Source organism: Lithobates pipiens, unplaced genomic scaffold, assembly GCF_037356315.1.
Source record: "Lithobates pipiens isolate NorthernLeopardFrog02 unplaced genomic scaffold, aLitPip1_a1.2 Scaffold_3, whole genome shotgun sequence".
NCBI classification, from domain to species: domain Eukaryota; kingdom Metazoa; phylum Chordata; class Amphibia; order Anura; family Ranidae; genus Lithobates; species Lithobates pipiens.
In genome coordinates this window covers 171,592,152-171,606,931 of record NW_027507790.1, presented here as the reverse complement: position 1 = coordinate 171,606,931, position 14,780 = coordinate 171,592,152, and the positions used below count along the sequence as shown (strand labels likewise).

At 50.4% G+C, this 14,780-nt stretch overlaps 1 protein-coding gene across 3 annotated transcripts in view; it reads right to left on the bottom strand.

Moving 5' to 3' along the window:
* TNPO1 (transportin 1) overlaps positions 1–11,154 on the bottom strand; it is a 281,541-nt gene extending 270,387 nt beyond the window's left edge. Inside the window, exon 1 of one of the 3 annotated variants that reach the window (XR_013263933.1) lies at positions 10,941–11,154. Coding sequence is in view for 2 of the 3 variants with exons in the window: in XM_077462501.1 (XP_077318627.1) it covers positions 10,941–11,045 (105 nt within the window). In the remaining variant the exon portion in view is untranslated. The remainder of the gene's footprint in view (positions 1–10,940) is intronic. The other 2 variants (XM_077462501.1, XM_077462500.1) reach the window with 2 other exon arrangements.
* Between the last annotated feature and the right edge of the window lie 3,626 nt (positions 11,155–14,780).

The following is a 14,780-nucleotide window of genomic DNA, read 5'->3' as shown; positions in this document are numbered from 1 at the left end:
AGCCGTGGCGTTGTCTGACTGGATCCTGATCAGACACCCTCGCAGTCTCATTGACCATGTGGAGGCATAGCATGATCGCTCACAGAGCAGATTGATCGGCAACTTGGATTCCTCCGTCAACCAGAGGCCCTGAGTCGACTAAACTTCCATTACTCCACCCCAGCCAGATAGGCTGGCGTCCGTTGTGATCACCATCCATTTCAGAGGTAGGAACGACTTCCCGGTCTGAAGTACCAGGGACCTCAGCCACCAGATCAGGGAATCCCTGACTAACTGGCTCACCTGAATCTGTCGATCCAGGGACAACAAAGATTTGTCCCACTTCGTCAAAACCTCCTTCTGCAGAACTCTGGTGTGGAGCTGGGCATATGGTAGTGCCTCGCAAGAGGCCAGGACTCGCATGCAGAAGCGTAGCGACGACCACTTGCGGTTCATCAGCAGTTTTACCGCGGCTCAGAGTCTGCAGCTTGTCTGAAGGGAAAAACACTCGCTTTCATCGAGTCCAGCAGCAAGTCTAGGTACTCCAAGTGCTGAGTCGGTACGATCACTGACTTCTTTAGGTGCAACAGTCACCCAAATTCCTGCAGGGCCTTCATGATCGCCACATCCGCCTCTAATTCTGAGGCGGAAGATGCACTCAGGAGAGCATCTAGGTAACCCACGATCACGATCCCGCGTTGTCGCAGCAACCCCAAAACGGGAGCCAATACCTTGGTAGAGACTCAACTGCGAATCGCAGAAACCTCCAATGCCGGAGGCATAAGGGTATGGGCAGGTACGCATCCTGGATGTCCAAAGACGCCAGGGAGTCCCCTTGATGGAGTGCAACGACTACTGAACGAACTGATTCCATTCTGAACCCCTGTACTTTTACAAAGTAATTGAGGGCTTTTAGGTCCAAGATTGGACATATCCCTTCCTTCTTGGGGACTAAACAGTTTGAGCAGATCCCCTGGAAACGTTCCGATTCCGGAACGGGCATCACCCCCCGATTCAGCCGCTCTCTTACTGCCCCCAAGAGGGCCTCCCGGTGAGCCGGGAGTACAGGCATGCTGGAGGGGAAGAATCTGTTTTTCGGCCAAGAGAGGAACTCCATCTTGTAGCCGGAGGAAATCAGATCGCAGACCCATTGGTCAGACAGCCGCGAGGTCCACTGGGCTGCAAACTCCTGAAGCCGACCCCCCACCCGAGTTGCGGGTGGGGGCAAATCTTCATACAGTAGCACTTTTGTTCGCAGGCTTGCGGTTCCAGTGATGCTTTTGTCCTTCAGAAGCCATCCTGTCGGCCTGGGGACGTTTGCCCGACGCTCCGGGCGGACGAAAGCCATTTGTGAGCGGAAAAAGGGGGCCCTTGCTTATGGTGTGGGCTCCTTAGCCTTCCTGGCCTGTGGGAGTAGTGTACTCTTACCACCTGTAGCATTTTTAAGAATGTTATCCAAAGAGGCTCCAAAGAGCTGGTCGCCAAGGAAGGGTAGATCCGTCAGGGCTTTCTTGGATGCCTGGTCAGCAGACCAGCATTTTAGCCAAACCAGGCCCTTCAGCACCACAGCTGACACTGAAACCCTGGATAACAGAGATAGAGTATCCAGGGCCGCGTCACAGACGTACTTAAGACCTTGCACTAGTTGGTCTGCTAGTTCCAGATAGAAGAAGCCTGTTGCTCTCCCAATTCGCGGTTTAAAAGTTTTGCCCACTGAGTGTCTGCGACACAAGTGCGGATGCCAGTACTGGTCGAACGGCTGACCCCACAACCGTAAACAAGAAACGAGCCACTGCCTCGGCCTTCCTGTCCTTGGGATCCTTAAATGCAGGAGTCCCCTCTACCGGGATCATGGTTACTTTGTTTAACCTGGATACTGGGGGGTCCACGACTGGAGGAGCCGACCACTTCTTGAGAAGGCTTTCCTCAAAGGAGTAACGTACCACCATATAATTGGGGACCGAAAAGGTCCGTTGCAGTCGACTCCATTCCTTGTAAATGAACTTGTAAAAATAAGTTAGATATGGGAATACCTTAGGTGAACAGGCTGGCTTACAGGACCCAAAAAGGACCGCTACATCAGCCGAGGGTTCTGCTGGCTCCTGAATTTTCAGGGTATCACGCACAACTGTGATAAATGCTCCAACAAGCGCTTTATCGCGTACAGACCCGAACGGGGACTCATCCTCACTGTCCTGGTCAGCGTCTAAAAAGACAGAGCAGGGGTCACCAACCTCAGCAGGGCCCAAGTCTGTGTCAGAGCTCTCCCCGGAGGGGGTCCCTTTACAGCACCTTGCGCCCATGCACTGCCTCTATCTTGGCAACAAACGAATTGAGGACCGCCGACAAAGCGTCCAGGGGCACTGCGCATTCCACAGGTGAACCAGTTGCAATTGCCTGGATTTCAGGGGAAGAAACGCCAGTTTCTGAATCCATGCTGACCCTACCCTGTCTGCCACCCGAAGGGGACTTAGGACAGCGACAGTCCCCACCCTCCTTACTGCTGCTGGCTGAGGGGCTCTTTCCCGAAGGACTCACCACCCTGAGGGGTTCTGTGCTATCCAGCAGGTAGTCTCTGTTGGCTCCCAGGTGCAGAGGTATCAGCTCTGTGTCAGTGGAAGCAGCTGCTAATGGCGCTGAAACCACTCTGCAGTGTGCTCAGGCTCAAACAAAATGGCCACCCAGCGTCCAGAATAAGGACATAAAATACAGTGAAAACGGCCGCCGGAGCACAGGAGCACATGCTGCCACTAGAAAACACTGAAAAAAATGTGTTCAGGCTTCCAGAAAATAGCTGCCGGCATCCAGTATAAGGACAAATCACAGGGAAAATGGCCGCCAAAGCCCAGAAGAGCATGCTTTCCCTTGCCCACACCCAATATGGCCGCTGATGCAAAAACCATGAGGGACAGAGAAATAATGGCGGTGAAACAGCACAGGACACAAGTAAGGCCTCACAGGCACCTTCCAGGGACATGAAAAACAGGACCCAGGACACAGCCAGCTAGCGCAACCCCCCCTCCCCCCAGATGAGAGCCCCTGCACAAACACACACCGCTCTGCAGCATCTCCCACGGGGGAGAAGAGAAAGGAACAGGGAGGTGAGGGGACCACCGAAGGAAATGCCCAGCTGCTCAGCCCCACGAGGCAGGGAGAGCTGTACTTACCAGTGCTGAAGAGCTGGGAGACATTCCATTACAGGCCCACTCTCTGATCAGTACAGGATGGCTGCTGGCCCGGCACACTGACGCACTGATGTTTCGTCGTGACCTGCCTAGCGCGGAGCTCTGACCTGCACACACTCGATGGCCAGGCTGGGGAGACTACAAGGATAAGGGTATTTAGCCTGTCACCCAGACGGCTGTTGATAGTAGATCACAGGATCTATCATCTTGCGCAAAAAGCCAAGCTTCTGCAGAAAAAAAAATAAAAAAGACAGACCGATGGGCCCCGTTAGGGCTCCTAGGTCCTTCTCCTTCACTAGGCAAAATAAAGCCGAGGCTGCAGTAGCATGCTGAGGTGTTACCTAAGGAACTGCCCCTTGGGCAGAACTAGAAAGTTTTAGGGCCGGTTCACACAGCGAGGCGCGGCGAGGCGTCTCCGACTTACCTCGCCGCGACCTGCGGGGAGCTCAGCGGCGACTTGCAGAGGACTTCTGTATAGAAGTCAATGCAAGTCGCCCCCGAAGTCGCCCCGAAGTAGTACAGGAACCTTTTTTCTGAGTCGGAGCGACTCGAGTCGCTCCTCTCAGAACGGTTCCATTGTACAGAACGGGGGCGACTTGCGGGAGCGAGGCGAGGCGAGCCGTGTCGCCTCGCCTCGCTGTGTGAACCGGCCCTTAGTTTTATCACATGTTAATATGTAATACCTAGTCCACTCCTGAAGGTGGCATAACACAATGGTCTAGAGAGAAGCTGTGTCAGTCGGTGAATGTAAGAGAAATCTACGTTTAAGACTGCCTGACAAGAACGGTCTCCTTTAGGGTGCTCCCACTCCAGCAAGATCACTTCTACTAGAGACTTGTGCATGGGAAAAACTCTGGATTTCTGGGCAGAGACCCCCTGATGGATAAGGTCATGCTTAAAAGTTGTTCCGACTCCTCTCTGATCTCTAGGGTGTCATAGAACGCTTTTAATATGTCCCCCACATCGTCCAGTGTCAATCTGTACCTGGACCCTCTGGAGCAATCTTCCTCCTCTTCAGTATCAGACCCAGAGTCCGGCTGAGAAGAGGCAAGCGATCTGGGTTCCCCATCTTCCGTATCCTCCCGACAAGGTTTAGACAGGGAGGGCAACTTACTGCTCTAGATAGGATGCAGGGTCCCTCTGTGCCCATATCAATCATTCCTCTAAATGATTTGAAAGTGGATGCAATGTCGTCTTTTATGGATGCAAGGATTTTATTGACCTTCTGTCATAGAATCATCCTTAAATTATTGACACATTCGGGGCAAAGAGGTTTCTCCCAAATGGGACCGAGTTTTGTCCCACAAACGGCACACTTTCTCCTGGGAGGCTGTAATCTGGGACCTTTCCTGTGCTTTACCCTAAAAGCAAAAGAAAAGGACAGAAAACCAACCCATAACAGCCTATCCTCAACCGCCACCACAACTGTGCTCAAGGGGAAGGAGAGAAGTGCCCAGCCCTTCACCTGTGGTTCCCCACCCAGGGAAGGGCTTTGGTCACAAGGACCCTACCCCCTCCCAGAGTAAGCTATGGTCTGCCATTACCACGCTTACCTGAGAGGTGTTAATATATGCTAATTGGGATTTTTTTTTACCAAAAATATGTAGCAGAATACATATTGCCCTAAATTGATAAAGAAACGCTTTTTTTTTTTTTTACACATTTTTCCTGGATGTTTTAAGGCAGAAAGTAAAATTTTTTTTCCCCCAAATTGGTCGCTTTTGTGTTTATAGAGCAAACAATAAAAACTGCAGATGTGATCAAATACCATCAAAAGAAAGCACTATATGTGGGGGGGGGGGGCGACAAAGATCAAAAGTTTTGTTTCGGTAAATTGTCGCACGATGGCCCAATTGTCAGTTAATGTAACAGTGCTGTATCGCAAAAAATGGCCTAGTCCTGAAGGGGATAAAAGCTTCCGGGGCTGAAGTGGTTAAGGCACTTGTGATATAACCAGGGTCTCACAGATAAAGATTGGAAACAATTGGTAAGCAAAGTTGCATTTATTGTAATTTTTTGATAGGGAGAATAATTTTTTTTTTAATATCTGGGAAAATCATTTTTGGACATTTGCCCTATAAAAATAAATGGCCTCTGACAATGCTGTGTTAGGTGAAACCGTTTCATTCATCCTAGACTAAAGCACTGAACATCCAGCCCCAGCTCTCGTACAGTGGTGATAGTGGGTCACTTGCTCTCTGCCTCATTCATTTACAAAATACCTTGTATTCCTTTGAGGGAGTACAAGGTGTTCTGTGAATAGACAAGGGCAGATGGTGACATTCATTGTCCTCTCCCATTATCCATTCACAGAGCACATACTGTGAAAATAATACAAACATTATGTGAATTGATGAGGTGAAGAGTAAGCAATCCCTAATCATCACTGTCAATTTCAGTTAGCAGAAGTTTAGCGCCTATGTCTGGGATACTGAAAACAAGAATTTTACTCCAAACAGCAATAGCCTCACATGGGACACCCATCATTAACGATCATGTATTTTTGCATAGCAAACATCAGATTTTTTTTTTATGTTCTCTAACTGGAGACCCCTATATCAATGCTCTCTCCCCACCTCTTCTAATCAGAGAAAGCCTTGTACTCTTTGAGAATACAGGGCATTCTATGAATGGTGGCAGTGGTGAACAACTGACCATGATCGAGTGTCCTGGGTCCCGATTGTTGGCGAGAGCCCGGTCTCTGTGCTGGGAGTGAATGCACAACCAAGTGATGATACGTGCTGCCCCAGGTGTAATTAACAAAAAAACTCAATAGCTTCTGCAACCATTAAATGTGTCCCTACACCAATACAACAAAAAAAAAAAAAAAATGTTTTTGCACCGCTTTACATATCAAGTGTTTTTCACTATAGGTGTACTCCCTCAGAGGCTGTGCCTGGCCCCAGATCCAGGGTCCCGCCGCTACCTCAGGGCAGGAGATCCTTGGGTTCTCTGAATGCCCTGCCACTAGGCCTGTGTTAGGCCAGGACCTGACAGGAGAGGACTCGAGAGGCAGAAGATCAGGCCACCAGCTGATTGCCAGGAGAGGTAAGGGAGCCATCACACAGAGGCTGAGCAAAGTCCTTAGTGGGGTGACTGGGCTTGAAATTTGTGAAGAGGGTGTAGTTATTTGTGGAGTGTAGGGGGTAGTGCTGGGGGCCAACAGGGCGTCCGCTCACGCCAGTGCTGGCGGTTAACAGCATGTCCGCTGACAGCAGTGCTGTTGTTTTTGAAGTTTGAAAGTTTGCATACGGTCCCCATGGGATATGAAAACTTGCCTTGTGGCCCTCAGGTAATTTGAGACCCCTGATTTAGAAGAAAAAGACAGCCACAAAAAGCGTAGTAGGTTGCATTTATTGTTACCAATAAAAAAAATGCTACTTTATCTACTCACATGTAGCAAGACATTAAAAGCACTTGGTTCATGCCTACATAGGCAAACATGTGTCTCAGCTGATCCCAGCATCAGTATCCAGGTGCAAGTCTGTCGCCACTTGGCTCTTTTTCTTCTTTTATACCCTAAATATCCTGACAACACCACTAACCCTGGCAAGCCTTTATTTTGTTATTTTATTAACTACATTTTTTTTTTGTACACTGTATCTTTCTTTTCATTAAGAGGAAGTAAACACAGGAGCAGGCTCACATTGACTGTTCACGGTGATAGCCAATCAGAGGATATCACAGCGACCAGGTGACCAAGAATCTTGGGTCCTGGGTCCTGATCCTTGGTGAGAGCCTGCACATCACGCTCCCAGCACAAAAAGGGGAGATAAACATATACGTGGCCCCACGGAAAAAAGCCCATACATGTGCGGTCGGCAGGAAGGAATTAAGATACAATTTTAAGCTGAACATAGTAACATTAGCAAAATATTTACGTGTTCTTCACAAACAATGCAACAAACTCGGTTTAGGTCAATTTAACACAAATCAAAAAATACCTGTGAAAGACATCCAGATTCATGGGTTATATCATAACAGCTTTAGCTTTACTGCCCTGAAGCTACATGTACTGGAACGACAACTTACAATAGCATCTTGTACAGATATGCTGCTCTGACACATTCTCAGCAGCTCTAAAGAAATAAATTAGTACGTTCAAGCCATCAGAAGTACTTAAACTTAATAACAAATACTAGCAAGTAAGATCACCACTACTCCTTCCCAGTGCACCGTTGTCTGCTCACATAATTTGTAACAAAAACATATTTGCCATTCCGAAGCTTCCCTCCAACCACTTTGCATATTATTTTATGCATACTGTGATTCTGTACTTGCCAAATATGCTGCAGAAAGCTCCCTCCACTAAGTCTGGCTGCAACCATTTTATCTGTGGGCATCTGAATCTGCTGCCCATTTACTTTGTGGATTTATACAGGAGGCACACTTCCAGCTCTGCAGCTTTCTTTGGCCCTCTTATGACTCAAACCCCCCCCCCTCCTGGAAAACTCTCAAAGAGAGATGTGCATGATGTCATAAGTCTAGGCTAATGACCAGACAAGAAACAAGAAGTGGGCTGTATAAGGTATTTACTGGCAAATTTAAATCAAGGGCAGAAGATTTAATAGATGGAAAGTTGAAAAAAAAATGATTGAAGATCCACTTTAAAGTGGTAATAAACCCAAAAGCAAACTATTATAATGCAGCATGCCAATTCTCAATGTGTTGACTGAATTTGTTCTTGTTCTAGTCTTATTTTCACCTAGTGATCTATCTGGCCAGTAAGTCTGTTTAAAAAAAGCTGTCAGATGTAGCAACTACAGGGCCGAGACAAACCACTTACCACTGACAGGGTGCTTTTTGCGGTCAGCTTTTATTCATGTGAAACCTTTATTCCAAAAGAAACAAAACCATTAGCTGGAGTTGGGCTTCAATATGTTAGTGTATTTAAACCTGCTAGTACAAACACTACACTTTCCTCAAGATTGACAATGCTGTCCAAAAGTGTCTGTTGCCATTTCATACAAAGTTGGGCCATTGATACAGGTGGTGTGTTACTGGCCAGATTATAGGGTGAAAACAGGAGGGGGGGGGGTCTAAAATAGAAAACGAATGCAGCCACCACATCTAATGATGTGTATATAACATTTTTGTTTTTATGTTAATACCGGTTTAAGGTTTACGTTCACCTTTTGGGAAAAAATTATGTACATATTTTTGCAGAGATAAAAAAAAAGTGCATCCCCCCACCTCCAAGAGCCTGCAAATCATTCCACCTACAATAAGTGAATCATGGGTACAATGTCAAGACTACTGCAGACAAGTCCCACAGCTTTCAGCCCTTTCCTCTGTGTCAGTTTGATAGCTGAAAGGCTTGTGAATGAACAAGTGTGTTCACCAGCGCTTTAGCAGCTGAAGAACTACAAACCTTTTGCCGTGGTGGAAGACAGGACTTGTCGTTCTCATTCACAAATCACTGTGAGTGAATGAAACAGCAACAGAGGGCAAAGCACCACACAATCACACCGTTGTTAAAAGGTGATAGTGAGGAGAAAGGAACCCCTGCCTGAGCATGTTACACTATAAACATGGGTGTAACACAGCAAAAAGTGAGCTTTAAGTTTGGATCAAACTTGGAAGCAAGCTGCCCCACCACCGCTGCCAAATCAGCCATGGCATTGGGCAGGGATGCCGGTGACATTGATATAAGGTCCCATGGTCAATTCAGGTCAATGACATTATCCAAATATGGCCACATGGCCATATTAGGTCAATGTCATCACATGTATCACCGCCCCATTGTTGCATGCGGCTGAAGGGAATGTGCTGGCTGCGGCTGATTGAATGGGTGTGAAAGCTTGCTGCCAGGTTTGTCCTGAACCCAAAGCTGCCCATAGATGGATGGAAAGTCAGCTTGATCAGGAGGGACCGGCTGAATTTTGATCCATCTATGCCCATTCCTGCTAAGAGAAGTCAATATAATCGACTTCTCTCAAATGGGAAAGTTTAAAAATTTGCATTTGATCAGTATCTGTAGCCAAATCGCACCAGTCAGAATAAAATAGCACAGCAGGGAGGATTCCTCCATCTGCCTCGCTTGTGTGTATGGGGTAACCTGTTCAGTCCCCCCCAAACAGCCTGCTGGTAAACCATCTAAGACCAGGCAAAAGGCCCCATCAAAGTTTGCAGAGAAAAGGCGGGAAATGCAGGCAGCTGCGCCACGGTCCTACTGCTCACCAACACCATGACTGACCAACTTCCCGCCATTGACTCCTGTTGCTGTCAATAAAATCATGTGATCTGGGCTGAGCTTCACTGTGTTTGTCACTATTGAGTCCACAGGTTTGCCCCCATAGAGGCCACTCAAGAGGAGGGGCCTGGAGCGCCAACGGTGAACCCCAAAACGGAGGATCGAGCTGCTTTGTGCAATATCATTGTACAGAGCAGGTAAGCATGACAAGTTTGGTATTTTCCTAAAGAAGAAATAACACTAGCCTTTACAAGTGCTCACTGGAATGGTTGGCTCAGTCTCCTGGTGGCTTACTGTGAGGCTGAGCCAGCTACCAGCCCAGGCATCTGGGTGCATCCTGACAAGTGACGTTAGCTGACAGCATACTTTAGCCCGACATCAGCTGAAAACAGGAAACAGAAGAGCAGAATGAAGTGAAATCCTGCGACCAACAGGAAGAGTAGGGGCAAAGAGCTTTGGACCTACTTCTTCTTTAGGCTGGGTTCATAATAGTGTGAATTGGATGTAGGTTTGCCTGCATCGAATTCTCATGACAGGAGAGTGTGCCTGGCTCTCGACGGAGCCGATTCACACATTTTTGTGGCAGCTACAGAGCAGATTGCATAAGGGTCTTGCGCATCTTTGGCTCAGTTTCAGGACTGATTCGTCCCTTAAACTTAGAATGATGCACCAGGCGCCTGCCGTGAGCTGCGCCCCAAGTGTGAACGCCGCTTTAAACCTAAAGTCTGTACCTAACCCATGCTTCTCTCTGTGTCATAACCATGTAGACGGTGACTGCCTAAGCATATATCCATGTTGGAGTGGGCAAACTGCAGCAGGCCTCCAGCTGTTGCAGAACTATAAGTCCGATGGTGCTTCTGGGAGTCATGTTTGTAACAGTCATTCATGCAATGCCTCATGAGACTTTTAGTTCCACAACAGCTGCAGGGCCAAAGTTGACCTCTCCCTCCTGGCATTGAGGTGGCTTTGTTTACACCTTTTTTTTTCTCCATGTGGGGGGGGAGATAGGAGAAAATGGTCTCGGTCACACCATACACCAGCAGGAAAAGCAGCCAGCGGGCAAGGTGTGAAGAAGCAGACAGGTACAGGCTGATGTCTGGAGCAGTAATAAAGTCAGATATCTGAACCTGATCCATCGTTCCCCGGACAGAGGTTTGCAATTCTAGGATCAGCAATGGTCTCATTTCTACATGCAGACCACCTGTTTCCAGGGGCTCCTCCTACTTCCTATGACAGGTAGATGTGACAACAGGTCACCCTGGAGCAGGGCCATGTGGTCACCCCTCTGAGCACCCCGCCATTCCAATCCTCTTCTAGGATCCCAGGGCCTCCCTATGACCCCATAATCCAGAGCTTCCTCCTCAGCCAAGCCTGACATGTGGCGGGAAGAAGGCTCAGGCCTCGGGCTCGCAGTGACGGGACAGCCCAGGCTATCAGCACACACCATCCTTCTCTCCCCCTCACACACTTCCCCGCCCCGCAGCCGGCTTCTCCCCTAACTAGGCCGCGAGCCTCCGACCTGTCCGCCACTACACAAGCCGGGGCGGGGAGTCGACGGGCCTTGGCGCCCACATGAAGGATACTTGTTGCACGGCCCTCTGGGTGGTCGTGTCCGGAGACTGAGACTCTTTCAGCAGCTGCAGGATCTGCTGGAGGCCCTGCTCGTCCGGCTTCCACTCGTACTCCATGCTGGGGGCGCGGGACACGGACGCGGCGCGGCTTTCCCGAGCAAGGCGGAGAGGAGGAGGCGGCCTGCCTGGCCGGGAAATGGAGGCGGCTACGGCGCGGTCCTACTGCCCGCCAACACCACGACTGACAGACTGCCCGCCCACTGCTACAGGCGCTGAGAATGTAGGGGGAGCGCCGCCTACAGGCCGCCCGGGGTGAAGGAGGGACCCTGGCTGTGTGGCAGGCTGTGTGTGATCAGCTATCACTTCACAAGTCGGCCCCACGTACCTAAACACCCCACTGACTCCATGGTGCCCCTCGTACCAAAACACCTCACTGTCTCCATGGTGCCCCTGGTACCAAAACACCCCACTGTCTCCATGGTGCCCCTGGTACCAAAACACCCCACTGTCTCCATGGTGCCCCTGGTACCAAAACACCCCACTGTCTCCATGGTGCCCCTGGTACCAAAACACCCCACTGTCTCCTTGGTGCCCCTCGTACCAAAACACCACACTGTCTCCATGGTGCCCCTCGTACCAAAACACTCCACTGTCTCCATGGTGCCCCTTGTACCAACACACTCCACTGTCTCCAGGGTGCCCCTCATACCAAAACACCCCACTGTCTCAATGGTGCCCCTCGTACTAAAACACCCAATTGTCTCCATGGTGCCCCTCATACCAAAACACCCCACTGTCTCCATGGTGCCCCTCATACCAAAACACCCCAGTGTCTCCATGGTGCCCCTCATACCAAAACACCCCACTGTCTCCATAGTGCCCCTTGTACCAAAACACCCCACTGTCTCCATGGTGCCCCTCGTACCAAAACACTCCACTGTCTCCATGGTGCCCCTCGTACCAAAACACCCCACTGACTCCATGGTGTCCCTCGTACCAAAACACCCCACTGTCTCCATGGTGCCCCTCATACCAAAACACCCCACTGTCTCCATAGTGCCCCTTGTACCAAAACACCCCACTGTCTCCATGGTGCCCCTCGTACCAAAACACCCCACTGTCTCCATAGTGCCCCTTGTACCAAAACACCCCACTGTCTCCATGGTGCCCCTCATACCAAAACACCCCACTGTCTCCATAGTGCCCCTTGTACCAAAACACCCCACTGTCTCCATGGTGCCCCTCGTCCAAAAACACCCCACTGTCTCCATGGTGCCCCTTGTACCAAAACACCCCACTGTCTCCATGGTGCCCCTCGTACCAAAACACTCCACTATATCCATGGTGCCCCTCGTACCAAAACACCCCACTGACTCCATGGTGCCCCTCGTACCAAAACACCCCACTGACTCCATGGTGCCCCTCGTACCAAAACACCCCACTGTCTCCATGGTTCCGCTCATACCAAAACACCCCACTGACTCCATGGTGCCCCTCATACCAAAACACCTCGCTGTCTCCATGGTGCACCTCGTACCAAAACACCCCACTGTCTTCATGGTGCCCCTCATACTAAAACACCCCAATGACTCCATGGTGCCCCTCATACCAAAACACCCCACTTTCTCCATGGTGCCCCTCATATCAAAACACCCCACTGTCTCAATGGTGCCCCTCCAGAATAACCTACTGTCTCCATGGCGCCCCTCTCATACCAGAACAACCCACTGTCTCCATGGTGCCCCTCTCATACCAGAACACCCTGCTGTCTCCATGGTGCCACTCCAGAACACCCCGCTGTCTCCATGGTGCCACTCCAGAACACCCCACTGTCTCCATGGTGCCACTCCAGAGCACACCATTGTCTCCATGGTGCCACTCCAGAGCACCCCACTGTCTCCATGGTGCCCCTCCAGAACAACCCACTGTCTCCATGGTGCCCCTCTCATACCAGGACACCCACTGTTTCCATGGTGCCCCTCTCATACCAGAACACCCCACTGTCTCCATGGTGCTCCTCTCATACCAGAACACCCCACTGTCTCCATGGTGCTCCTCTCATACCAGAACACCCCACTGTCTCCATGGTGCTCCTCTCATACCAGAACACCCCACTGAATCCATGGTGCCCCTATCATACTAGAACACCTCTCAGTCTCTATGGTGCCACCCTCATACCAGAACAACCCACTGTCTGCATGGTGCTCCTCTTACACCAAAACACCCCACTGCCTCAATGGTGCCCCTCTCACACCAGGACACCCCATTGTCTCCCCGGTGCCCCTCTCACACCAGGACACCCCATTGTCTCCCCGGTGCCCCTCTCATACCAGGACACCCCATTGTCTCCCCGGTGCCCCTCTCATACCAGAACACCCCACTGTCTCCATGGTGCCCCTCTCATTCCAGAACACCCCACTGTCTCCATGGTGCCCCTCTCATACTAGAACACCTCTCAGTCTCTATGGTGCCACCCTCATACCAGAAAAACCCACTGTCTGCATGGTGCTCCTCTCATACCAAAACACCCCACTGCCTCAATGGTGCCCCTCTGACACCAGGACACCCCATTGTCTCCCCGGTACCCCTCTCATACCAGGACACCCCACTGTCTCCATGGTGCCCCTCTCATACCAGAACCCCCCACTGTCTCCATGGTGCCCCTCTCATGCCAGAACACCCCACAGTCTCCATGGAGCCCCTCTCGTACAAGAACACCCCACTGTCTCCATGGTGCCCCCTCATACCAAAATGCCCAAATGTCTCCACGGTGCCCCTCCAGAACACCCCACTGTCTCCATGGTGCCCCTCCGGAACACTCCGCTGTCTCCATGGTGCCCCTCTGGAACACCCCACTGTCTTTATTTTGCTCCTCCAGAACACTCCGTGCCCCTCTCATACCAGAACACCCCACTGTCTCCATGGTGCCCTTCTCATACCACAACACCCCACTGTCTCCATGGTGCCCTTCTCATACTAGAACACCCCACTGTTTCCATGGTGCCCCTCTCATACCAGAACACCCCCCTGTCTCTCTGGTGCCCCTCTCATATCAGAACACCCCACTATCTCCATGGTGCCACTCTCATACCAGAACAACTCACTGTCTCCATGGTGCCCCTCTCATACCAGAACATCCCACTGTCTCCATGGTGCCACTTTCATACCAGAACACCTCACTGTCTCCATGGTGCCCTTCCAGAACACCCCACTGTTTCCCTGGTGCCCTTCCAGAGCAACCTCTAAAACCAGAACACCCCACTGTCTCTGTGGTACCACTCTCATACCAGAACATCCCACTGTCTCCATTGTGCCGCTCTCATACCAGAACACCTCACTGTCTCCATGGTGCCCCTCTCATACCAGAACACCCCTCTGTCTCCATGGTGGACCTCCAGAATACCCCACTGTCTCCATGGTGCCCCTCTAATACCAAAACACCACACTGTTTCCATGGTGCCCCTCTCCTACCAGAACACCATGCTGTCTCCATGATGCCCCTCTCATACCAGAACACCATACTGTCTTCATGGTGCCATTCTTTGTCAAAAACCAGGAATCAGACTGAGACAGAAGTACAATTAAATCACACTTGTTTATTAATAAAAATAAAAAGGTAAATAGAAAAAGCGCAGTCAAGCATAGCCAGAGTCCAGTAACCAGATCGGGTAATCAGCCAGGCCAGAAGTCAGGGATCCAAGTAGAGCAACAGCAAGCAGGATAAGGAGCCAGAAGGGATGTCAGCAAGCCAGTCTTTAAACAAACCGCAGGAGATGGTTTCTAGTGATGTGACCAAGGCGAAGGCAGAGGTGAAGTGAGCTGGAAGGCTTTAAATAAGCAGGGCAGACGACC